The sequence below is a fragment of the Poecilia mexicana genome, unplaced genomic scaffold (assembly GCF_051168715.1).
Source record: "Poecilia mexicana isolate PSO_F unplaced genomic scaffold, ASM5116871v1 scaffold_17, whole genome shotgun sequence".
In the NCBI taxonomy this organism is placed as follows: domain Eukaryota; kingdom Metazoa; phylum Chordata; class Actinopteri; order Cyprinodontiformes; family Poeciliidae; genus Poecilia; species Poecilia mexicana.
In genome coordinates, this window is record NW_028263386.1 from 25,342,035 (window position 1) to 25,367,165 (window position 25,131).

The following is a 25,131-nucleotide window of genomic DNA, read 5'->3' on the forward strand; positions in this document are numbered from 1 at the left end:
GCATCGATTATCATTTGTCATGAAAAATATATCATAGTAAGAATTTTGAATTATTGTAACAGAAGAAAACACTGTATGAGTGCAAATGTTATTTTTTTTCTATTTTCTTCAATGTTTGTTCCAACCAGATCATTAAAAAAATCTATATATTTTAAAATATGATTAAATGCAGCTTAGTGATAAAAAGCCCACTTTTTTAAGTGTTTCTTTTTTAAATGGCTTCCTCTAAAGTCTATCTAGAATGGGAATGTTTTTCAAAAACAATAATTGTTTATGGTGCTAAGAATACATACAGTATCATAATTTTTGCAGTTATCACAATAGCACCACAAGATATTGCAATAAAATTGCAAGTCCATATTGCCCACTCCTAGTATTAATGAAAAGTGTCCTGAGAACAACATCTACTATAACATAGATATTTATTAGGGGTTTTGAAAGAAGATGTGCACACCTTTAAGAGTCTGCACATGTGTCTTCATCCAAGTTTAGTAATATTTAGTCTCTTTTAAACATCTTGCTTTGGTTAGAATTTCTTCTGTTTACCTTGGCACATTACCATTTGAGTTTCCACAGTGTGTCTGTGCACAAACAGCTCCTGTAGCGTGAAACAGCGTGAGCATTAGAGTCCACTTCCACAACTACAACTGTCCAACTCTGCAGCAGCTTTTTCTAAACTGCAGGACAGAAACTTGACAGAGCAGAACCCTCTTATCTCATAGTTTTTTTTGGTAGCCACAGTCCTAACACACACAGCATTTATACACACTGCTTCTGAAGGAGAGAGATTCTGCCGTACAGATGATAGCACCAGAGCTCATTGCTCTAAAACCCTTTTGCTCAGCGAGATATTTCTACATTTGAAGCAGTTGCACACAAAGAAGGATTTGATTAGCAACAGATCAATTAACTGGAGAGTGTGATGTCATGTGTCTGTCACGTACACAAGCACACACCAAAACAAGTACATTATCAGCGAAGCATGCTCATTTATGGATGATAGCTTGCTATTGAATTAATATATTAACCATTTTATTGCTCACATTCTGCTTTAGGTTAATGCGTGACCAGAGCTACTCTCCCTTTATGAAAAAAGTAGAAGTTTTTACAGCATAATAAGCCCCGTGGAAATGGATGAGCTCCTATGAAACTGAAGCTTAACTTTTAAAGTGGCAGTATTGTGTCAAGTCGACTTTTTTGAGCTATAACGCTATAATGTTACTCCTTCATCAAAAACAGACCTGGAGTGCTGATTTGATTATTTCACGCATGTTTGAGAAATCCTTTAATCTCTTGCGGTAACCATTCAGCTGTGGAAAACGCCTGGGTGGACGTAGCCCCGCCTTCAAAGACGAAGCTCCTCCTTTGAGCTTCCCAACTTCTGGCTCACAGAGCAGCTCCTCCAGACTAGTCAACAGCAGTTAGCAAACACCTGGTGTAACTGCTTAGCTTGTAATAGCAGCTGTTTCTCAGTGCAACAATGGTTAAATTATTAAGGAGAAGTGATGTGACTTCCTGAAGGCAGTCTTTCAGAATGAGCAGATTTTAAAGAGACAGAGGCCCAATTTCAGGTTTTTAAATCAGGATATAAACTTTCATATTTGATGTATATGGCACCTTTATAACAACTGAAGTGAACATAGTTCCTTGGTTGTGCTATAAAATGGCACTATGTGCCTGGAAAACACATAATCCTGTCCCTTTAAATTTGTCTTCTTCAATATTTCTGCTAAATAACAGTGAGACGATGAAGTGATGAGACAGGAATCCTAGCGCCCAAAGCTCTCACCAAGCCAAAGTGTGAAACTCAGATATATCCTTCCGCTCGTTACGGAGATGTGCAGCGAGCTTGCCTGACAAACCGTCATGGTGTGTGGTGTCGTCTTTGCAACATTTGCAAGAGACGGAGGTGCTCAGGTTTAAATTAGGAACACATTTCTGGTACACTCACTCACTTTCAGGATCTACTTAAGGAGTTATCTGTCAGAAAAATTTAATTTTCTACAGAAATATTTCAGATTAGAGGCACTGATCAATATGTTTCCCCTGTTATTGCTTTTTTTATGTCATGGATCTCTATGAAACATCATTTATTTACAGATCTCCACTCTGATATTGATGTTTCACCACAGCACAACACAGAAGAAGATCTGCTGTGTCCGTCTACGTTGAGGCATCAACACAGACATTCCCTCTGTCCTGGTCTTATCTTATAAGACTAAATCATATCCCAAGAGTCATAGATATTGCTTTTTAATGGGGTTCAGAAGGGAGTTCTGCTGTTGATAAAAAGCTGCTCTGGTCTTGGGATAATAATGAATTTGGGTTTGGCCTCAACCTGCCTCCTTCTTTTGGCTTCTACATTAAAATTCATTCATCATGCGACCCTGGGTTGACATTTTCTGGGCTGCATCAAACTCTGAACGAAATTAGCATAGCTGAAGTATGTAATTACTCAATTCTGCTGATTTTTATACATGCTTTCTGGAGATTATCTTTTGAAATTACCTTATTGACACAGTCTCAGAAGCAAAGAGAAATGGAAAACTAGTCATGGGTAAAATGTAAGAAAAAGGATTTGATCCATTAATGTCAGAACATGAATCCCATTTTGTAAGTATATATATATATATATACACACATACATAATGTTTCTCTCTCTCTCCTTCTCTAACAGCTCTGCTGACATGTCGACCTGATGAGTTTCAGTGCGGTGATGGTTCCTGTATCCACGGTACCAAACAGTGCAACAAGGTCCACGACTGTCCTGACCACAGCGATGAGTCCGGCTGCGTCAACGGTGGGTCTCTGAGGCTGGGTAAATCACCGCTTCATTTACACCAAGTGAATGGTTACATCACGGTTACCTGGGAAACACACAGTACCAGGATGCGCTACATAAAGAAGGGAAGTTGGCAGGACAATGTTAAGCTTGGGACAACTAAGCTAGCTCACAATACACTGTCGTAGCCACCAAAAGAAAAAAAAAATCAGGCTTGTGAATATAATAACATATTTATATAAATATGTGAATCATTTTAATAGATACTGGCTAAGCTGCACAAGAACTGGTTTCACTGGCAGATTATTTCACAAGGAACATGGGAAAAATGTTTTGTTATAAGTGAAATAATCTACAATGGAATAAATACTTTTTCGTCAATATTAAGGAATTATTGACTTTAAACAAGCTGCTATATCTAACAAAAACTGTACTTGTAAGTTAGTTTTATCTTATTTCAAGTGTACTAAGATATTTGCACTAGAAACTAGTCCCAAAAAAAACTTGGTAAGATTTTGTGTTTTTTGCAATGTAGCTTTTTTAATCACTTCAAAAATGCAAAATGTAAAGTCTTGGCATTTTTCAACTGGTCTTAAAATTTTGATCAGGAGTGTAAGCATGCTGTCATGAAGCAAAAATAGTTCAGATGGTATTTGTGAATTAACTTGTAGTAATTGAACATTCATTCATAGCAAGGAAGGACTTTTTTCCTACCTCACTGAAGAGTTCAGGATCTTAAAATGTGCCAATATTATTGCTGTAAAAATGGGCGTAAAAATCTCATCAGTACAACGTGACCTTATTGCCAATAAAATATTTATTAAAAATAACGAGTACAGTACTGATCAAAGTGACATTGTCACAATTAGTTGCGATTTCTGCCTGCTGGAAATGGAACAAGATTGAGTTTATCAGCCCCAAAGTTCCTCTGTGCTGTCTGAATCAGAGGAAATTCATTATCACAAGCGTAAATACATCCTTCTATCACATACCACAAAGGGTTACTGTCGATACAAACAGAGCTGCTGCTGATGGTTCACAGTTATCGTACTACTTGGACAAATGCTGCCAAGTCTCACCGGAAACTTAATAGAGCAACAGGCAAACCTCATTGATTCGCAGCACAGCAGCTGTGCTGCCGGGTCCATGAGATTGTTTACAGTGAGGTGCCACCTTGTTGAGTAGGTGGATACATTCAGTCTGTTGCTTTCAGCTCTCTAATTAAAAGCTCAGTGCAGCAGCCTTTTGTTCCATTATCTAAAACAAACTCAGTACTTCACAAATGCAGAAAACATCCGTTGTTTGGTTTAAATTCATCCCAGCAGGTTCTGTTAAATGTGAGAACAAATGATTTATTATGAATCTGTGAGGCTGACATCAGTTGGATAAAGCAAGACAGAATTACCTTGGGTGCGTTTAACAGACCATTTAAAGCTATATCGTAATGCCAGCTATGCAGAGAGGTAACGAAAGTGTGAAGACTACAAACCAAGATGAAGAAGCTGTTAAAGGGGTTGTAATAATGACAGCAGGTTGTGTGGTATATGGACTCAGACAGGACCCTGTGTAAACCAGTCTCCTAAGTTCCTCTTTTTATGGATAATTTATCAGCTTCCTGCAAACTAAGAGGGCAGGGAAAGTGAAATTCACAAGAGGAGGTGAGAAAGATAAAAAAGTAACGTTAAATTTTTAATATTGTAACTTTTTTGTGCAGTTGCATGCAAACTTGAGTTGGAAAAATTATTTTCATGTTTACTTATTTAATGTTTTTTATGTACATTGCCCTTTTTTACTGTCTCAAGCAAAACATTAATATTTTAAATGTGTGATTTACAGAAGCTGATCTCTACTTTTTTTTTTTTTTTTGCTGTAGCCACAAAATGCGAAGGGCCCCTGAAGTTTCAGTGTAAGAACGGAGAGTGTATCGACAGCTCCAAGGTGTGTGACTCTGTCAAGGACTGCAAGGACCGCTCGGATGAGCCTAAAAAAGAGTGTGGTAAGATGTTGTTATTTATGTTGGAGACTGCTTGTGTGAACTTTTATTATTTCTGTCTTTGATAAAATAAAATAAAAGGCTTGTTCCAAATTATACTGATTCACGAGAGAGTACAAACTCACTGGGTCTAGAATGAGTGTTTCTTCATACAAAGGAGTCTAGACATTTCATTTGCACTCATTACACCAACAGTGTGCTTATTAAATGGCTCCTGTTAACAAACTAACCAGTCACTTTATTCATTTATTTTTCCTTTTCAATTGCTTACACAAATAGTGCATCATGGCAGCATCTCATTAAATTTATGCATCTAGAAGATGAAGAAGGTTTGAAGTTTAGAGCAGCCATCACAACAAGGGAAAAGAGGGATTTAAGTGACTTTGTACGCGGCATGGTTGATGGGTATTTTAGAGTATTGTAGAGACTTCTGATCTGGGATTTTTTTATGCTCAACATTCTTGGGTTTACAGAGAGAAAGACAGGAAGATATCCTACAAGAGCAGTGGTGTTAACATATTTCTTGTTGATGTCAGAAGTCTTAGGAAAATTACTTATTAGAGTTGGTGGCTTTCTATGATCTCAAAGGACAACTCATTACAACCAACATATGCAGAATACCACCTATAGACAGCCACATTCTTGCTCAGGAAGAGTACGGCTGCAGATCAGCGATTCGCTTCTTTGCACAGACGATTTGAACCTTGAAGGAGATGAGCTACAGCAGCAGAACACCACACTGAGAGCCACATTTGTCATATAATGGCTGGAAACTGAGACTACACTTCACACAAGGCCACCAAGATTAGAACGTAAGAGATGTGGAAAATGTGGGGGCTCGTCTGGGATCAGAACTAAATGTAAATAGATGGAAAAATTGATTCATCCTACTTTATATCAGTGCCTCAGTTTGGTGTTGGTTTCTTTGTACCAATTAAGCACAGTTGAAAAGCTTCAGTCTACTTCAGTACACTGCTGATCATTTCCAGCGATTTATGACCACATTATTACCATATCACAAAGCTCAAATGATGCCCAATTTGTGTTTTTTGAGCATACAGTGAGTTCACTGTACTCCACAGTCACTGGATCTCAATTCAATGGATGGAAAAATAGATGGAAAAAGAGATTTCCCTCTCTGCTGCACATGCTTGATAATATGGCTTCAATATGGACTCAAATATCTGAGCACTATTTTAGACACCTTGTGAAATCCATGCTAAGGTGAATTAAAGCAGTAGGGAAGGCAAAGTTTTCATCATACAGTGACCAACACAATATGATTCCTTTGAGAAATTTGTCTAAAAATAATCAAAAATGCTAAAACAGCCATGCTCAATTTGGTCAAAGTGACATTCATTAAACAAAACATGTTGGTTTTTTGGATATCCATGATTTCAATTCCAGTATAGGAAAGCAAGAAACAGACCTCCAGCTTCTTGCGAGGACATTTCCTCTGAGGAATCTAAAAATCTATGTGGGGAAAAGTGACAGGTACCAGAGCAGACTGACCTCTGCCAGGAAATGAAATTATAGAACCGAGACCGGCATTGCAGAGCGTAATTCCCTTCACCCTCTCCATCTCCTCTACCTCCGTCCCCTCACATTCTCAGCTCATTAAAAGCATGTCCACACACATGCAGGCACACACACCTCGCTCATCTCTGCGCTCGCTCAGCCATTTGCGTCCAAGATGTTCCACATCTAAATCACACGCGGAAAACAAGACGCTTTTGATTCGAACTACGACGCAAAACTCTTCCTTTCAGATGCTAAAAACAATGCATTTCCTAAAGTGCTCAGGCAAATGTTTTACCATCTCACCAAAAATATTGACATATCACCGCTGTTATGTTGCTCATTATTTAACACTATTCATTCATGTTAACAGATTCACTGTGCAGGATAGATTTAGGAAGAAGGGAAAAAAAGAGATGTGATGTTTTCTCAGTGATGGGGGTGGGGAAGGGATCTGGCCTGTAAATCTTCTTGGTGGAAAGAGCAGTTTCTGTTTTCACACATGGATTCTCTCAGGCAGAGGCGGGGGGGGCTTCATGCCCCTCCTGAACTCACAGGATTGAGTGAGAGCTCACAGGCAGCTACTTCTTGCTCTTTTTTCCTTTATCTTGGGTCCATTTTCAGCTGACAGTAGGAGGATAGATTGTGTTGCCGCCACTCATTCAGTCAATTTACAGAAGAGAATTTAACAGCGGGTCGGTCTGTTGGCGGCAACACAAAGCGAACGGCGAAGATTACACGACCGAATTTTTTACTTTCAATTGATAGAAAAGTTCGACTTGCAATCAGATCTCGTCCTCCCCAGTCTCCGCATTATCGAGGCATTACCTGTGGTTCCCGGCGGTCTCTCTGTGTGGCTTCCAGCAAATTCAGCAGGTCCGCTGGCTCCACGTCAAATCTACAAAGCATCTCACCCACTTTCAGCACGTTGTTTTGATTTTTCCGGCCTGCAGCTTCTCTGTTTTGCCTCGCTCTAAACCAATCTCAAAAAGATCAATAGTCCCCCACTCGCTGTCTGTTCAGAACCAGAGTCTGCGATTACATGGTAAACCTCATAGCTCAGGAGGCGATGTGATGCTTTTACCAGTTAAAGAGAATGGAGACTAAGGACCCGAAGCAAAGCCAACACTGACTGCATAATTATCAGAAAATCCACATCTCGTAAATTCCTGGTGTACATCATTAACTCCTGTGACGATAGGAAATCAGAGCATTTTCTGCTGTTCCCAAGGCGTGGAAAAAATGTCTTCCTTCAATTTTCCGCTCCGTCTTTGTCCTGTTCGGGGTGACGGCAAGGTTGGTGCCTGTCCTAGGTGTTACCATGTGAGAGAGGAGAGATAGAAGTCTGGATGGTGGCTGAGGTTTTAAGGCAGGGATGGGCAACCCTGGCCCTCGAGGCCTGGAGTTGCCCACCCCTGCTTTAAGGAGCGTCCATGGCTGAAATCCAGTAATTTGTCTTGTCTCAACACTCATCCTATGTGGTACAGTTCCTATCTGACATGAGACGATCTATGTTTCCCATCATGGTATGTCTAACTTTTTAGCTGGTGCTATTGCTAAAAAGCAATACCAGTGTTCCCTTTTTGTGTTTTCATAAATGGAAAATAAAAACAGGGTGTCTGATGTATGATCCAGGAAACATAAGCAATCCTGTGAATAATCAAATCAACCAATCAAGTTTATTTAATGGCACATTTCAGCAACAAATCAGTTAAAAGTGCTTTACATCATAAAAACACAAAAATAAAAAGTCATATAAACACAATACGGTCACAAATTGAGAAAGCAGTTACACACACATTACAGTTCGCCCAGTGACATCATCAAAATCATTGATACATATCAAATAAGTTGGCCATTTTTTGTAGTTTTCTGGAAGCTTGTTCCAGATTTGTGGCACATAGAAGCTGAATGTTGCTTTTCTGTGTTTGTAGACCTGAGATATCAAATTAGAATCATGATTTAAATGACCATGTAGGTTTTTATCAAATAAAAAAAGTGAGAATGTGGAAACATAACACAGAAAGCCATGCAAACCCAAAATCTTAACCAAAGACCTTTTCATTTAATAAGCACGGAGCAGTGTATCTCGGGAACCATCAAGTGAATTTACCTGCATAAAGACATTAACAGCACAGACTTGAATTCCAACATTTCCTGTGTTGATGAACATTGAATACTATCTGGAAAATTTTCATAGAATTTCTGAAAAAAGTTTGTGCACCCTTAAATAAGCATGTTACCACAATCTTATGATGTGTGTGAAGCTGTGAAAAACTAAATGTATTTTTAGAAAATGGTAGTTACAGTGTGTGTGAAGTCGTCTTGCAAATGAATCAGAAATAGAATTTATTTTATTGTGCATGAAGAAAGCACAACGAAATTTTAAAAATGGCAACTCTCGAAGACAAGTCGAATAACAATAAATTAATAATACATAAGTAGATCTCAATAAACATAAAAATATAGTAGAAACACAGAACAATTGGGATGTTAAGGAAAACTAAATAAATGACATGGTTCCAGTGGGTTTTTTTTCCGTAAACCTTTTGAATGTGAATTTTAGATAAGCAATTTACTAGATATATTTCGATAGGTGAAAGTGTTTATTCTGTTTACTGTGTACTTCTTTTGTCTAATGGAGTTTCATCTTGGCACCATTCACTTTTACTCTGGGGAGTAAGCTGATGCTGAGCTTCGGTTTGGCTAAGTGGTCGACTAACTCTCAGAAACACACACACACACCCGCACGCACGCACGAGCATGCACACACACACACACACACACACACACAAAAGTTTAGCTTTCAAGAGCCGATAAGAAGCTCACTAGTTATTGACAAATGTGTAACTCTAGATTAGGTAGTCACACTTCTGATGGAGTTAAATACTCTATGATTGAGGAGGCAGCTTCTCTTGCTGCTTAGTCCATTTTTCTTTTATCAACCCTCTCCAGCTGCTCGTTGTGCAGTTGCACTGTTGCTCTGTGAAAACCAATCCAGTGTGTCAACGTTTTTCACTTTTTGTTAGGGTCACTCATTTAAGGATTAGAAGAAAAAACACAAGTGTGCTGAAGACTTGAATAAATCACGTGCATGCAAGGATATTTTATAAATTCAAGATGATGTGAAGCAACGTAATACTTCCTTCACTTGCATTTTCATTTCGCATTGAGCAGTTTTTGTTCCATCAACTGCTTTGCTAAATTCAGTTGAGTTTTTGTCAATAGCGGCAACAAATATAGTCTGAAAGCATTTTACAGAAAAAAAAAATCAACTCTCTCATGTAGATTAAAAGCCATTAGCTGCATTTTCATTACAGACATATGCAAAACTTTGTTGATATTCCACAAATGTTGAAACCCACCCCCCCATAATTTTGCAATTGTTGTTTCCATTAAATATGAAACACAATTAAAATCACATGTAACTAAGTTTGTTCACACGATAAATCATTAAAAAAACATGCTGCGCCACAGACTTCACGTTGTTCCCCCAGCACTAACATTAGTTTTTTTTGTCATCACTCATGATGTGAATAAAGTGTTTCCATTTTTGACAAGGCCAAAAACACACACCTCATCTTAGTGCTAAAGCTTTTATAGAAAAAAAACATTTGTTTGGTTGAAATTGAGTGTTTCCATTTAGCAAATTGTTTTATCAAATGTTTATAATTTTAGTAAAGGGAAGTGTAGCTAATGATATGCTTTGGTCCTAAATAAGACAAATGAAGCTCTGTTTATTTTCCAAATTGGCTAAAGTGTTTCCATCCAGAGTGCATCAAGTTGTTAACTTGTAGCATTCACTCCTGATGAACATGTGGTGACGGAGGAGAGGAAAGACTGCCGTCTAACTGGAAGAAACCTAGCTCTGCCTTCGAGACGCAGTTTCCAAGCTTCCGCCTCACAGAGCAGCTTTCCTCCATCTTTCAGCTCCTTCAGACTAGCCAGCAGCAATTAGCAAACACCTGGTGGAACTGTGCATCAGATGAGCACATTATTGGAGCTACTTCTCTGAATGAAACTGGTAAAAACATTGTTAAAGGGTTAATAGAGGAGTCATGTTGTGATGACTTCCTGAAGGCAGAGTTTCAGTAAGACCAGGAGTTTCTTAAAGAGACAGTGACCCAATTTCAAGTCATTAAATTACTAAGGGAAATTTCTTTTAACTCATATTTGATATAATTAGCATTTTTTAATAACTGAAGGCAGTGTTGTGTTCAAGACCACCTAACCCGAGACCAAGACAAGACCAAGACCAGAGTGTATCGAGACCGAGACAAGACCAAGACTTTTGGGGTCCGAGACCAAGTCAAGACCAAGACCGAGGAAAGTCGAGACCGAGTCAAGACCAAGACCAGCGGCCCGCGCTACATGACACAATAAAATGTAAAATATGATCAAAATTGCTTCTCAGAATAATCTGAAAGATCCATATTCCCATAAAAACACCTAGATATTAAATACTTAATACATTTTACCAATATTAAATATTCCATTTCTGTGTTACAATGTGTGATGGTCTCGTGCCATCCCTAAAAACATAACACCCTGGGAATTTGCCCATATTGCTCATATAAGAATCCACCACTGTCTGCACCATTAAACATAGCAATTGAGGCAATGCCCTGACAGTAAATAATGCTCAACTATGAACACTGACCAAGGAGCAACAAGCAAGAAGTAACCAAACAGAAGGCGCTCATCGTGACTGTTTTCACCCTCTCTCCTGCTACATGAAGCCAGGTAGTCTGACACCATGGCAGACATTACAGTTGCCACTTTGAACAAAAACAAAGAGCAATGTGCATGCTCTGCGTGCTCTTTCGTTCTTGTGTTTTAGTTATTTGTTAATTTAAATATCAACGTACATAATTAAATAATGATGCAGTGTACACAGAGCATTACTATAACAAAGAACGGGTGTTCTGTCAGGTCAGATCGTCATACGCTTAACACAAACTCACGGTGTTCTGTCAGATCAGCATATGTTGTCAGATAGTCGTACGCTTAGCTCAGACATGCATACGCTGTCATTACCATATGATTTTATTTAATCAGCAACATAGAATCATGACGTAGATCATCATACACTTGGTTATTAACAGTTGTATGGCATCCAGCTGCAGCCAGACCTGCTTTAAATACACTTTGAAACCACGACAACGCATGTATATCTATCTAGTTATCATATTATGTCATATTATAAACAATTTAATGACTTATTTTCGTCATAACTTGTTGCATATGCTGAACTGACAACTCCACTGACGGTCGGACTTCTTAAGGCGCATGCGCTGGCATGGTACTCAACTGCACGTATGCTATTCTGACAGTGTATGGTAATCTGATAGAACAACGGCTCTCAGTGAGTGACACTCCAGTCCTATCTAATAAATAAAGAGCCGTGGAGAAGAATCGACTGTTTCTGAATGTCACATCACTATATTGCAGGCTTTTGGACATAGCGTTGTCCTATATATGCGACAAGTCAGTCAACATCTCCGCACAATAATTCAGGCAGTGAGTGACTTTTTTTCATCACAAATTCTTATGTGTCTCTGTACAGCTAGCTTTGCTAACATCACGTTAAAGGAGCTTACCTTCTTTGAGCTACTTTTCTAAGTGACGAAAAAAGTTAGACGTTGTCCCCATCGTCTCTGAAAGCGAAGCGCTGCTGAGTTAGCTCTGGCCATCGGATTTCTTACTATTTATGCAGCGCTATTATATTACTGACGATTAGGCAAACATTTTCTGCCACTGAGAGAAAACCACTGCATGTCCTGGAGCGCCGAGTGCGAGTGAAAGGAGGGGAGGGGAGGGGGAAGGGGAGAAACACGTAGTTGCTTGGATTTTAATTGGTGCGTTTTGCATCCACTGAAAACAAAGATGTTAACAAATAAACTGGACAGTATGCTGCACGTTTAGTGATATTTTCACAGTTGCGGTCTCGACTGGTCTTGAAATAAAATGCCGAGTCCTCAGAGCCCGAGACCGAGACAAGACCGAGACCAAATGCAGTAGAGTCCGAGACGAGACTGAGACCATCAGAAAACGGTCTTAAGACCGGACTCGAGACCAAGACCGATCTCGAGTACCACAACACTGACTGAAGGTAACATAGTTACTTTATTTATGCTACAAAATATCATCATATGTGCCTATAAAACACATAACACTGCCCCTTTACACTCTGTAGAAGGAAACGCTTTGTTCAGCAGAACTCAACTAATTTCTTTGTCTAGGAGAGAAACAGAACAACGGGGTCAAGTGTTCTACATTAAAAATAAAGCGGGCCATTGGTGATGTATCCCATATTTCAGCTTTTGTAATTTTTAGGATTACTGTGTCGCAAATCAAACGGAGTACCTGTTTAATTTAGCTGCCCCCCTTTACTTCTGTGACAGATCCTCCTGGGGCTTGTTCGATTCTCAGTTTGCAGCATTAAAGCCCCTCCACACACACACACTCACACACACACATTTCATATCCCAACAGATGGGACTGGTTTTCAATTAACCAGCTCCCATTATGTGCCGTAGTGGCGTCTCTTTGAGGCCGTCTCTACTTTGGAGAGCGTCTGATAAGCATTACAAAAGGACAAGATGGTACAAAAGTCAAGATGAAGGACTTTTTTTTTTCTCTTATAAGCGGGTTAGAGTCGTTTTTCAAAAAGTTGACCTGCAAGTTGATTACATTGTGCCTGGCTCTCCTGTAACTCTTTGCATCAGAACGCTGTCTTCTCCTTGTCTTACCTCACAGGGTTGAACGAGTGTATGATCAATAACGGCGGCTGTTCCCACGTCTGCATGGACAGGCCAATCGGCTTCGAGTGCCAGTGTCCCACCGGCTACCAGCTGCTGGACAAAAAGACCTGTGGAGGTAAAACTGTAAGGATGTTAAACACCTTGAGATCAACAGAGCCTCAAAAAACATACAAAATAGGAATGCACAATATTATCGGTATGTTATCGGTATCGGCTGTTATTAGTTGTAAAAATTAATATCAGACATCGGCCATTCCGTCAAAAATAATTCACCAATATAAAAGGCGTTGCTTTCATATGACTGCAGCACAACATCAAATTTACACTGTTTGAGTGGTGTGAATAATTTTGACATTAAATATAATGCAAGTTGAAAATGTTGCATAATTTCCGGCCTCCTTTTTAGCATTTGCATTTGGTAGCATGCTAAATTGTCAAAGATAATGCAGTGTTTTAATTCCGGAGTAGAGAAAGCCACATAGTTTCAGTAAGTAGGTATAGGAAAAAAAATATCGGTATTGGTTATTTGCCAAATGAGTTTTAGTAAATCGCCATATCAGATATCGACCAAAAATCCAATATTGTGGGTCCATAAAAAAAGAACCAACTAAACTTTATCATATTTTTATGGATTATTGTGTGATAGCTTGTTGTTTTATTTCTTTATTTTATATTTAGATTGTGTATGAATTGGAATATCACACTTATGTATATGATGATATATACATTTCTAGATGAACAGAAAGAGTACAAGAATTATGGAAAAGTGGGAAATTAGGCAATTGTTTAAAACAAAACGAAGCAAAATAAATATTTTTTTCACCTTTATACAAAATTCAAAATTGTGGAAAAGAATTTAATGGTTAACTTCTCTCCAAACACATCTATCCTGTGGTGAAAAGTGGTGGTGGCAGCGGCGAGCAGCGGGGAAGATTTTCTTCAGCAGGACCAGAGAAACTGTTCAGAGTTGATGGGAAGATGGATTATGGTGATAAATGCAGGGCAACCCTGGAAGAAAATAAAAATCTGGAGACTGGAAAACAACACTAAATATGCAGCCAGACGTTGATTATTTTTTCCTTCAACTTTGCATTCATGATTTATATTGTGTTGGGCACTTCGCAGAGCTTAGACGTCCTTGAATAGCCCACTTAAAAAACGGCAGTCAATGTTAATTCTGCACACAAAGTAGAATATTATGTCTTTATTTTGAAAAATCAACTTTTGTTTTGAGAGCAGCTTTTGTTAAATGTAATATATGATATGTAAAGCACCCTTCTAGAGCCCTCCATCAGTGCAGCATTGTAAGCAAGCTCGCCACCAATAAAGATTGCAATTGATTCTCAGAAGAAAAACTGGATGCAGAAATGCTGATTTTTTTATTTTATTTTTTATATCAACACAAAGACCTAATTTTTTGCTTAAAATAAAACCAGGGATGCTCTCAGTTTGTGGAATACCCAGACTTTTTTTCCGGAATTGGAAACAAAATTTACGATTGTGAAAATACATGAAAGTAAAAAATGAGGGTTGTACATTTATGAAAACCATTTTTAAATATAGTAAAATAATATGTGAAGTTTCAGATATTTGCCTTGTTGTTCATTGGCGTTGTGTGCTGTTGCTGAGAAGATAAAATTCTATTTAAAATGTATTGTTTCATACTTAATTGAACAAATTGTGTTCGGCCAACGGTATGGCTCCTAGGAACAGTCATAGTTGCCGTTGTGGGAGAAGAAAATAATTGTACACTCCTGGTTTTTAACATAAAATCCCAGTAAGCAACAGTGAAGTTTTAACAGATTTAGCATGAGAAGAGGTGAAAAAGTTTGAGGTGTGAATACTTTTCAAAAGGCATCATGAGAAGCAGCTGGCTGACTGCTGACAAAGCCCGTTTAAATGTTTGCTGCTTTTTTAGCTGGACTGCTCTTCATTCCCACAAGGAACCAGATGCACTTTCTATGCTCTCACACGTCCACACACGCATAACACATTCACACCCTTCCCCAACCCGTCACACCCAGCGCAACCCAAAGAAAAAGGTGTTTAAAAAGAAAGGTCAGATGTGTCGTTCTTTCTTTTCTCATATGATCTGTGCTTTCCCATCGACAAAAGTCATCAACAAGCATCAGTTCTTAACAATTATCACACAACAAGAATGGTCGTCATTTCTGTTCAGCTCTGCCACTGATGGCGTCTGTTTCTTGCCTTCTTCACAGACATCAACGAGTGCGAGAACCCTGACGCTTGCAGCCAGATATGCATCAACTACAAGGGAGATTTTAAGTGCGAGTGTTACGAAGGATATGAGATGGACCTGGTCACTAAGACTTGCAAGGCTGAAGGTGAGTCACAACAACTTACAGAAATTTAAAAAAAAAAATTAGGATACATTCACACCAGCCCCGTTTAGTCCGCTTTAATCTGAATAGTGCTTGTTTGCCTAGAACCTATGGTTCGATTCGGGAGGTTGTGAATGTGCAGTCGAACTCTGATGTGGACCAAAAAAGCAAACTCTGGTCTGCCTAAAAACCTCGGCCTCTGTTTGGTGAAGTGAACTCTGGTGTGGTTTGAATGCAAATGTGGATACTAGTGGACCAGAGAACGCTCCAAAAGCAGGAAGCAAACTATAGTGCAGGGCATTCTGGGTAAACACAACCAAAACAAACAAGTGTCTATTGCTACTGGGAGAAATGGCTCATGTTCTTTTGCCAAACACAAAACGCATACGAGTGTGTGTGGGTATGGATGTATATATCTGGACATATGTAAACCCAGATAAAATGGGAAATGAATTAACCTATGTTTATTATTATTATTATTATTATTATTATTATTATTATTATTATTATTTTATTTAATAACGAAGGTACATCTGAAAACATGTTTCTTACTTCTTCCTACTCCTTTTCGAGCATGTTAAGATTATAGTAGTACAAAAATATGTATTTTGCATTCCTAATTCATACGTTTTATCTTCTACTTCTATCATGTTTGACACATTGCAGTGTGAAAGTGAACCACACCAGTTGAAAATGTAACAAATGTTGCAGTCTTGCAATCAAACAGTCTACCGGACAATCAGGTGAAAACACCCCAGTAACAAGTGTTTATGATGGGACAAATAAAATTCGTAGTTGAGTTTTTAATATTACAGGTCATAACTTCTACAGATGGAATTTAGCTAATTTTATAAATGCGTTTCCTTTGATAAGCAGGAAAGTCTGTTGTTTTACTGATAACGAAACAGTCTGAGCAGTTGCTCATTAGTGGACCCAATCACTCGTTTGTACTGCAGCGTCAAACCCTCTGCTTCATATAATCACAAACATCTTTCTGCAATTACAGTCTTATCACCACTTTGCAGCTGTTTGTGTACCTAAAAACATAAAAATGGCGAGCACGATTAGAGCAGCCAGCCTTGTTTTTTTGTTTTTGTTTTTTTTTTTTCTCACTGGCCAACTCCATCCTCTGGCTCTCATCACTTTAGAGTTTCCTGAGTGACACCCTGATGTGTTTAGCCATGCTGAACATTTATAAATAGGCATATCAACTCTTCAGGGGTACCTGGCAGATCTAGGTGGAGGGAAATTACATCAATTTAGTCAATTTAGTTTGAGGATGCTGATAAATGTTAGGTGACAAGCGGGGAACGGAGTGAACTTCTTCAAAGTACCTTGGTGCTCATTGGCTTTCAGCCACGACTCGAGGCTGAGAAGAACGCCGTTGTGTTCCAAGTTCACGCCTCATTTAATGAGCAGAAAACGGTGAACTGGATTAATCACATTCATTTGTAAGTACTTTTATTTTGTTTAATAAAAATGCAGCTAATATCCCATGACTTTTTTCACACTGTGTCACACATTTTGATCTATATTATATTTTATATATGTCAACTATTGTGTATAATTTTAAAGTGTGAGAAAAAACAACAGCAAAAAAAAACAGAAATCTGAAAAATGTGCTGTGAATTTCATATTTAACCACATTTTCTCTGATAAACATGCATGTATTATAGTCAAACTTCCCAGACTTGATTTCGATAGAAGCTGTATTTAATCCAGGGGTGTCCAAACTGCGGCCCGGAGGCCAGTTGTGCCCCCTGGACTGCAAGATCATGCAAACTGACCCCTCTAAGACATGTGGTTGACAATTTTTATTTTTATTTTTCACCAGGGCAAAATTATGATAGTCAAATAAAAAGTTTACAGTGGAAAATGTTGGTTCCAGCACAAAGTGTTCAGTGTCGAAGCTTTTTGTATTCTCTTGTGAGAATCACATTTATTCAGTAAGCTTTGAGACCCAGATCTGATTTAAATGGATTTATTAAATTTGTCTGTGTATTTTTTAATAAAAGTGACCTAAATTTTCTCTTTATTGCTCAGAACTGACAAAAAATGTTTTATTGTTTTAAATGGAGATCTTTAAAATTTTGCTGAGTGCGAAAGAAAAAAGAAATGAGGCAGAACCCTTATTCAACGTTTTGGATCAACGATAATTAACATTTCTATTTTCAGCAAAACAAAATTGACTTCTTTACTCATTAAAGTATTACACAATTTTATTGCTGAGTAGGTATAATAAAAAGGTTTTGTTTTGTTTGTTTTTTCATGCTCTTTTTTGTCCTTTTTTTAGGCCCTTATTTTCTGGTCAATTTAAAAGTTTGTTCACCCCTGACTTAGACCTAATTTATGAGTCAGTGACACATTTGTTTCTAGTTGTGGGAGCTATGTAGCCCTATATATGTTGTCTAGGTTTAAACCAAGCAAAACTGGCTGGTAAAAGTGGTCTAAGCCAAGACTTAAACAATTCATAAGATCCACAAAGAAGCCTGTGAAGACGGCAGAAGCCTCAGAAAGCGCAACCTGGAGCTCAAAGTTTGACATGTTGCAGCTTTTAAAAGGGCCCTGGTGCAGAGAATATTGTAGAACAGAATGTTTATTAATAATGGAACAAAAGGAAAGACTTCCAGGGGAATAGCAGGTCGTACAGGACGTGGAACGGGGCAGAGCAGCCAACAGGAAAACGGAAGAATCCAGCTATGAATAACGAGACCAGCGGCTTTCAATACTGGAGGAGGGAGAGGAAAGGAGAAAAGTGGCCGGCTGAACGATGGTAAATGATGACCAAGTAGAAGCTGAATTTGGAATCAAAGACAGTACAATCAAAAGGTAGAAAGTAACAATAATGGCATAAGGAAATTAAATCAAAATAAAGAATAATGATAATAATAATAAAAACTAAACAGAAATGAACTCGCTTTATTTCTTTTCTTCCGTACTGATACTGTGGTAATAATTTCAATGTGTAGAAATAACTATCTTCTTTTGTTTGTCGGTAGAAAATTCAGAGAACAGCAGTAAAAAGGGTGAGATATTGCATTTTTTTTTTCAGCTATTGCAGTGGATAGTAGATATTAATAATCCAGAGGCCCTGAGATTGAGAGTCACCACTGATGCAAGTCAGTCTTACCCACAAACGGTGTGCATTTAGACTTCTGTCACCTGTAAAATAAAAATTTCCAACCAAGTCAGTTGGGACATTTATTAACCTTCTAAAATCTTCTTAGATTTATTTTCAATAAACAAAATGCTTGCTGGTTTTTATTCTTAAAACCCAGCTGTTCTGTGAGGGACAGTTGGGTTAAAAGTTGGGCTATAAAACAAGATCCAGAGGTGGAAACGTCTAACTGGACACCAGTCAGGCCGTCATCAAATCAATGGAAAGACGGTGGCAAAATTGCAAATCTACCAAAACATGGACGTCCACCTACACTGGACTCAAAACATTTTTATGTGCTTGGGTAAAGTACAAATTGTCAGTCCTATAACTGACAATTTGTGACAAAACTTAAAAAAAAAATGTTATTCAAGCACCGACTTAAGTGCTTGAATAAGGTAGGTTTAGACTCAGAAGTACTGAGTCTAAACCTACCTGAGAACACAGTGCAGTTCTCAATTTGCAGTAATCCTGAAAACCTTGCATTATCCCTCCAAATCGAATCATTACACTGCTTTGTTTTAGTCAGTTGCCTAAAATCCCAGTAAAAACTAATAATATTGGTGATCAAAGCATGACTGAAAAAATAAAAGCATCTGTTGGGTATGAAAATGTTTGCAGGGCACAATATACAGTATGCGGTTATAAACTGCCTTTTTTATTTCAGAGTGTGAGATGAAGTGTCAGGGAATGGCAGACAATGCAGCAGCTGCTGTTGTTGAGGCAATAAAAAAAACAAAAACTCCACCTCAGTACTGACAGCCCATGACTCCAGCATGGCAGCAATTTCCCCCTTAGACTTTTGAGATGACAGTATAATGACTAGTTTTTTTTTTTTGTTTTTGCTTTATTTTTTTGGAGCACTTGGCCCAACACCATACTGTCAGTGTTCAGATTCGGCCCGGGTAGAGGAAGGAAAGGGCAGAAATGGAGAGAAAGTGTTGGATAACAATACTACACTGAGGTGGTGACACAAACTGTCAAATGGGGGAGCTAAGGACTGTAAAGTATTAATGAGAAACTTTCACATCTGCCTCTGGAGATGAGAGGCAGCTGCATCTGGGATCATATTATTATACTCTGTTAGAGGGACATGGATTCAGAGAAAGCACCACACAGATAAAACCCTACATACACTATGTTACAATCTGCTGTCCTCTTGACTAAATGCACTTTGCATTTAATTATGGGAATCGGGCAGCTCTAACAATTGGTTAAAACATAAAAGACGTGTGCACAATAAACCATCAGTCAACAAAGCAAAGGAATTTTACACTTCTGATTATTTTGTCCACATTTTCTTTGACATTTTCTGTAGCACAACTTGAAGGTCAGTAATGATATTGAGGTCAGTAAAATATATTGATGGATTGCCATAGCAACACAGTATTTATCTGTGATTTGATTTATGGCTGAAGCCCTGTATCAATCAGCCTAAGCTGTGCTTAGTGTTTGGAGTTAATTAGCACATGTAGGCATACGAACACCCTCATATTAATGTTATTTTTTTAGTATATTAGTTTGTTTTTTTTTACTAATGGGATCAACTGGTTGTGGGGACTGAAAATATAAATGACTATAAATGGAATTAATTTGTTGCCAACTTCAGATTGTAGATTTTGTAAAACTGACCTGACAATGGTATTTTTTTATTTCAGAACAATAAATTACAACAAATTAAGATTTTTTTTAAATATACCTAAATACTTAGTTTTCAGATAGACATATCCATACATTAAACCAAAGTAAAAGGAGATGCAGTATATGTCATTTACTCTGGTACAAGACATATCATGTCTCACTAATTTCCAAGTACATCACAAAATATTTAGTTCTGCAAGAACAGTGTAAAATGACTAATTGTTGAGTCAAGGGGAAAAAATTAACTTGATGCATTGAAATGCTAAAATTTTTATTATGTATGTGTAATGAATGATGACTCTGTTCGTTCCTTATAGTGTTAGTAAATCCTTAACTTTGCTAAAATTTCCATAATATTGCAAACATTTCTCTATCCAGCTTTCTTTTCTGTGAGAGATAGAACTGGACTCTTCAAAGGACTAAAGCAGAGCCACTTTGGTACATGTAGCTTCCAGGTATTTACAGTAAGGGACACCAGGGTAGGATGAGCCTTTTTTCTTCAAGATCACGGCATCAAGGCAATCTTAGTTTGGTCACTAACTTCTATATTTACATTTATTTTAGGATGTTGCGCATCCCTTCAATCAATCAGAGCGAGTGTAAACTGAACCATTTTAGTATTTCTAAAATAAGCTGTGTAAGGGGTAAGATGAGCCCCTCCTTTATATGTACCCATTCAGGCCACAGCTAAAATGCTACACTTTTCAGTCAGATTTATAGCCTCATGTTGTAGCTCATACACATTACCATTGATATATAAAGCAAATTTTCAAATATTTACTTTGGTTTAAACACAATTCTTATGAAGCTTCATAAGAATTGTGTTTAGACAAAAATACTTTAACTTCCATGAGTGAAAAAGGTTTTTTAAGAAATAAAAATGTACCCATGAGGTTCTTGCATTCATTTAATAAAGCCTTTATCACATGATCAATGTTCCTAAAAACAAACGGTGGCTCAGCTTGCCCTATTCTCCCCTATTATCTATGTACCTGTTTAAACCTTGCAGTCTAAATGGCTGCTGCCTCAACAGGTAAGAGGATTTCTATTCTAGAAGCGTCTTCCACCTTTTTGGTTTCCCCCCCGACTTCATTTTCAGCCTATCTGTGATGTGGATAGTAGCTAACTGAGCCATCTTATTTACTCATTATCAGATGAGAAAAGGCAAAACACTGGCTGGAGCTGCATCTTTTTTCTTCTTTTTTACAGTTCCTGAAGGTTCTTCTCTTGTTGTCTTCCGTATTTGCAAGTTGCCTGTGTAAAAGTTGACAACCTTTTTTTTAAGAGATGTGATCAGATTCACATCTATATTTGCCAAAATAGCATGTGACTTCATAATACACTCGGACCTGTTCATCGATTTTCCAACAGTTTCGTCATTTCAGTGAAGGATTATTGCCTCTTAATTGTCCGGGGAGGATTGTCAGCACTAAGTAACCATTCCTGCATTATTTATCTTGGTATAAAACATGATATTTAGAATATCGACTTGTGTGCTGCAAAGGTGGAGCTCAATAGTTTCCTGTAGTTTTGATTGTAAGGCGAAACCCAAGTGCTTTAGGTAATAACTAATGTCTAAATCATCCTGACAAGGAACATCATGGTTCACAAGTCTTGCATGTATTGACTCGAGAGCAATTACATTTTGTTTTCAATCTCTTTGTTGGGATGCGATCGTAAATTGATCCCTCTACAGAAAGGTTAATTCGCTTTTATGCTCGGCACATACACTGGCTAGTTTGAATTATGTTATTGGCTCTGTGTTTAAAGATTCTGTGGCACGCCAAGATGAGATCTGATTCCTAATTAAGGGACCCATCCGGAGCCCTTCCTCGACTTTCTGCTAAACTGTCAAAGCTTATTCAGCTCCGCTTTAGTGGGTAAAATCCCATCTCTAATGTGTTTCCCATATTAACCCTGTTTTTCCTTAAATGTTTTGCTCTTTGATATACTTGTCTGCACTTTTACTCTGAATCCATGTCCCAAAAAATCCCTTTCCTTCTGTTCTCTCTGGTCACAGGGAAAAGTCCATATTTGCTGTTCACTAACCGCCATGAGATTCGACGGATCGATTTGGTGAAGAGGGACTACAGCCAGGTTGTGTCTACACAGAAGAACGCCGTGGCTCTAGACTTGGACGTGGCCAACAACCGCGTCTTCTGGTGTGACCGATTCCACAGGAAAATCTACAGGTACGACAGCTTAATTATTTCAGAATATCACCAAATAAAGAAATTCAGGTTTTATGCATAAACAGTTTCTCTCAAATCTTTGCTTTTCATGTCTTAAAACAATTAAAATGTGTAGTTTATGTGTGGTAGCTCCTGCTACTAGCAATTTTGATCTTTATCATCAGCATTTGTTGGAACATCAAGATTTAAATGTTTCAGTGAATAAACCTTAAACTCTTAGAAGATATACCTAAACGCTACCAGGTTGAGCTAAGCATAGCTAGCTTATCAGGCTGCTGTAACACTCATGGGCAGGCGCTTGCCTGCATTCTGCACTAAATAGACTCAAAGACTGATATTTATAGTAAATGCTAACTGCGTTATTCACAAATCTTCATAAATGATTACTTTTTAATCAATCTGTCCTTGTTTTAAAACTTTACACCATCTGCTTTTTCACATGCTGGGAATAAAGTTTAATCTTTACTTGCGACATACATTAATAATAATTAACTGATCTACTTAAATGCTGGTAATTTTAGTTCAGGGTGTGAAAATATATGCTTAAAAAGTCTTAAAAGTTCTTAAATTCAATAATCTAAAGTTAAGGTCTTAATGTCTTAAATGAATTGTTTAAATGTGTTAATCACAGGTCTTAAATTTTGTCATGGCAGGACAATATACAGGAGTAAATTCCATGTAATTTACTCTTCAGCATAACTTTACTGTTATGCTAAAGTTTGAGTTGTGCACAGACATCTTCACTGGATTCTGTGTCTCAAGGTTGTTGTGGCTCCTGATAACTAGCCGCTAATTTTCCTTTTATGTCCTTAAATAACTGTTTCTTTTGTTTCCAGAGTAAACATAACATTTGTCTGCCAGTGACATAAGAACAAATACAAAGGAAACTGTTTAAGTAGAGAAAAGAAAATGTCCTGATGTGTGGGACTACAGCCAGGTTGTGTCATTTTAGGGTAGCTAGTTTTTTACAGGGGAAAAAACTAGCTGCTAGTATAACCTTTGCTAGCTTGCAAATTTTTTTACTTCCATCATGGGAAAGTGCAACTGTATCGCAAACTGGCTGGACGATATTCGTCTTCAGCATTGTCTCACTTCTGTTGCCAAGCCATAATGATTTATTTATTTGCAATTTTTTGTTGTAAATTTCTGCATTTTACAGGTCTTAATTTGTTTTAATGGTCTTAAAAATGTTTGAAAGAGTCTTAAATTTAAGAAACCAACCACAAATTGATAGCCTAGTTATTTTTTAAATAGTTGTATACAATCTGCTTCTCTAATGTTGTTGATGTTTTCACACAAATCCATCTTCTGTGCACAATCAAATACAAAAAAAAATTGGCTTTTTAAAGACAGTCATACTTGCTGATGATCATCTCAACAATGGATTTGATTAGCAACACTTGGCTGATATTTACCCTCCTAATTCATCTTGCAAACTAGTGAGGCTGGGTTGCTGGAGTGCATTTTTTATATTGTTTCTTGATATCATTTAATCTACAACATTGTCTAAATTAAGAATTTCCAACAACAAAGTCTCTGGGATGCAGATACACATCTGAATCGTAATTATGTATTTTAATTCTCTCTGAGATTCAGCTGTATTTGGTTGTAATGAGACTCGGCTCACATCTCCTTTTTTGTTATCCAAACCATATTTTATCCCCCAGAGATTCTAATTGGAGCGCCGTGTTCTTTTTATAACATAGACGTTAAAAGAACCACCTCTCTGGAGAAACTGAAATTGAAATTCTTGCTAGCTGCTTTGCCCTTTCCTCGCACCTCTGTCGGGTCCAAATGATTAGTGACCTGGGCAAGCCTCAAATGAAGCCTTGTCTGTTCTGATAAGCGATTTACCTAACAAGGACAATAACCTCGGCATGAACCTGCATTGTGCAGGCCCAAGGCTGCAACTCCCATAGTAACCTCATTCTCTGCTGTTCATTGACTTCACAGCACAGTGCTGATTTCAGGTATTCTATATATGTATCAGCTGGCATCATAAAAAAAAATAAAAAATCTGTAAGTTACTGTAATTGCGCCTTAAAAAATGCATCAAACCAATGTGCCAAAGAGACATTCTCCCTCTGTGTCCTTCTTTGCCTTCCCCTCCCCCTTTTTTCTGTCCCCTTCACTCCCTGCAGCGCCTTCATCCATGAGGCCAGCGACCCATCCCAGCAGGTGCCGCTGGTGGATTCGTCCCTGCAGACTCCTGTGGGCCTGGCGCTGGACTGGCTCCAACACAACCTGTACTGGACCGACTCGGGAGACAAATCCATCTCTGTGTCCTCAGTGGACGGCACCAAGAGGCGCATCCTCATCAGCTCTGACCTGAGCGAGCCCCGGGCCATAGCACTGGACCCCCACCACGGGTAATTGTGCAGACATGGCCGCCAGTGCCATTTTACAGTGCAGTTTTCATCTTTTCCACATTTAAATGAATGTCTTGTTAATTTACGGCTTTTGTTGATGCATTTGAATTCTTCTCTTGACATGCGTAGTTTCTCTGCATTTCTCAAAAGGAGTTTTAACCAAATAATATGGAGTGTGCATTAGGGCTGAAACAATTAAATTAATCCGATTAGTTGTGATTCATCGATTATTGAAATAATCTTCAACCTGTTTAGTAATCGATTAATCATTAACGTGAATATCGTATTAATTTTGGACTTTTATTGATGCATATGAATTGTTCTTTTGTAGCACGTAGTTTTTCTGCAACTCTCTAAAGGATTTTTGGACAAA

The 25,131-nt window shown here is 38.1% G+C and overlaps 1 protein-coding gene across 2 annotated transcripts in view; it reads left to right on the top strand.

Moving 5' to 3' along the window:
• LOC106921965 (low-density lipoprotein receptor-related protein 8-like) overlaps positions 1–25,131 on the top strand; it is a 98,103-nt gene that overhangs the window by 57,959 nt on the left and 15,013 nt on the right. For both annotated transcript variants that reach the window (XM_014994005.2, XM_014994006.2), the window contains exons 6-11: positions 2,678–2,800; positions 4,656–4,778; positions 13,053–13,172; positions 15,277–15,402; positions 22,218–22,389; positions 24,531–24,758. In XM_014994005.2, the coding sequence (XP_014849491.1) occupies positions 2,678–2,800; positions 4,656–4,778; positions 13,053–13,172; positions 15,277–15,402; positions 22,218–22,389; positions 24,531–24,758 (892 nt within the window). The remainder of the gene's footprint in view (positions 1–2,677; positions 2,801–4,655; positions 4,779–13,052; positions 13,173–15,276; positions 15,403–22,217; positions 22,390–24,530; positions 24,759–25,131) is intronic.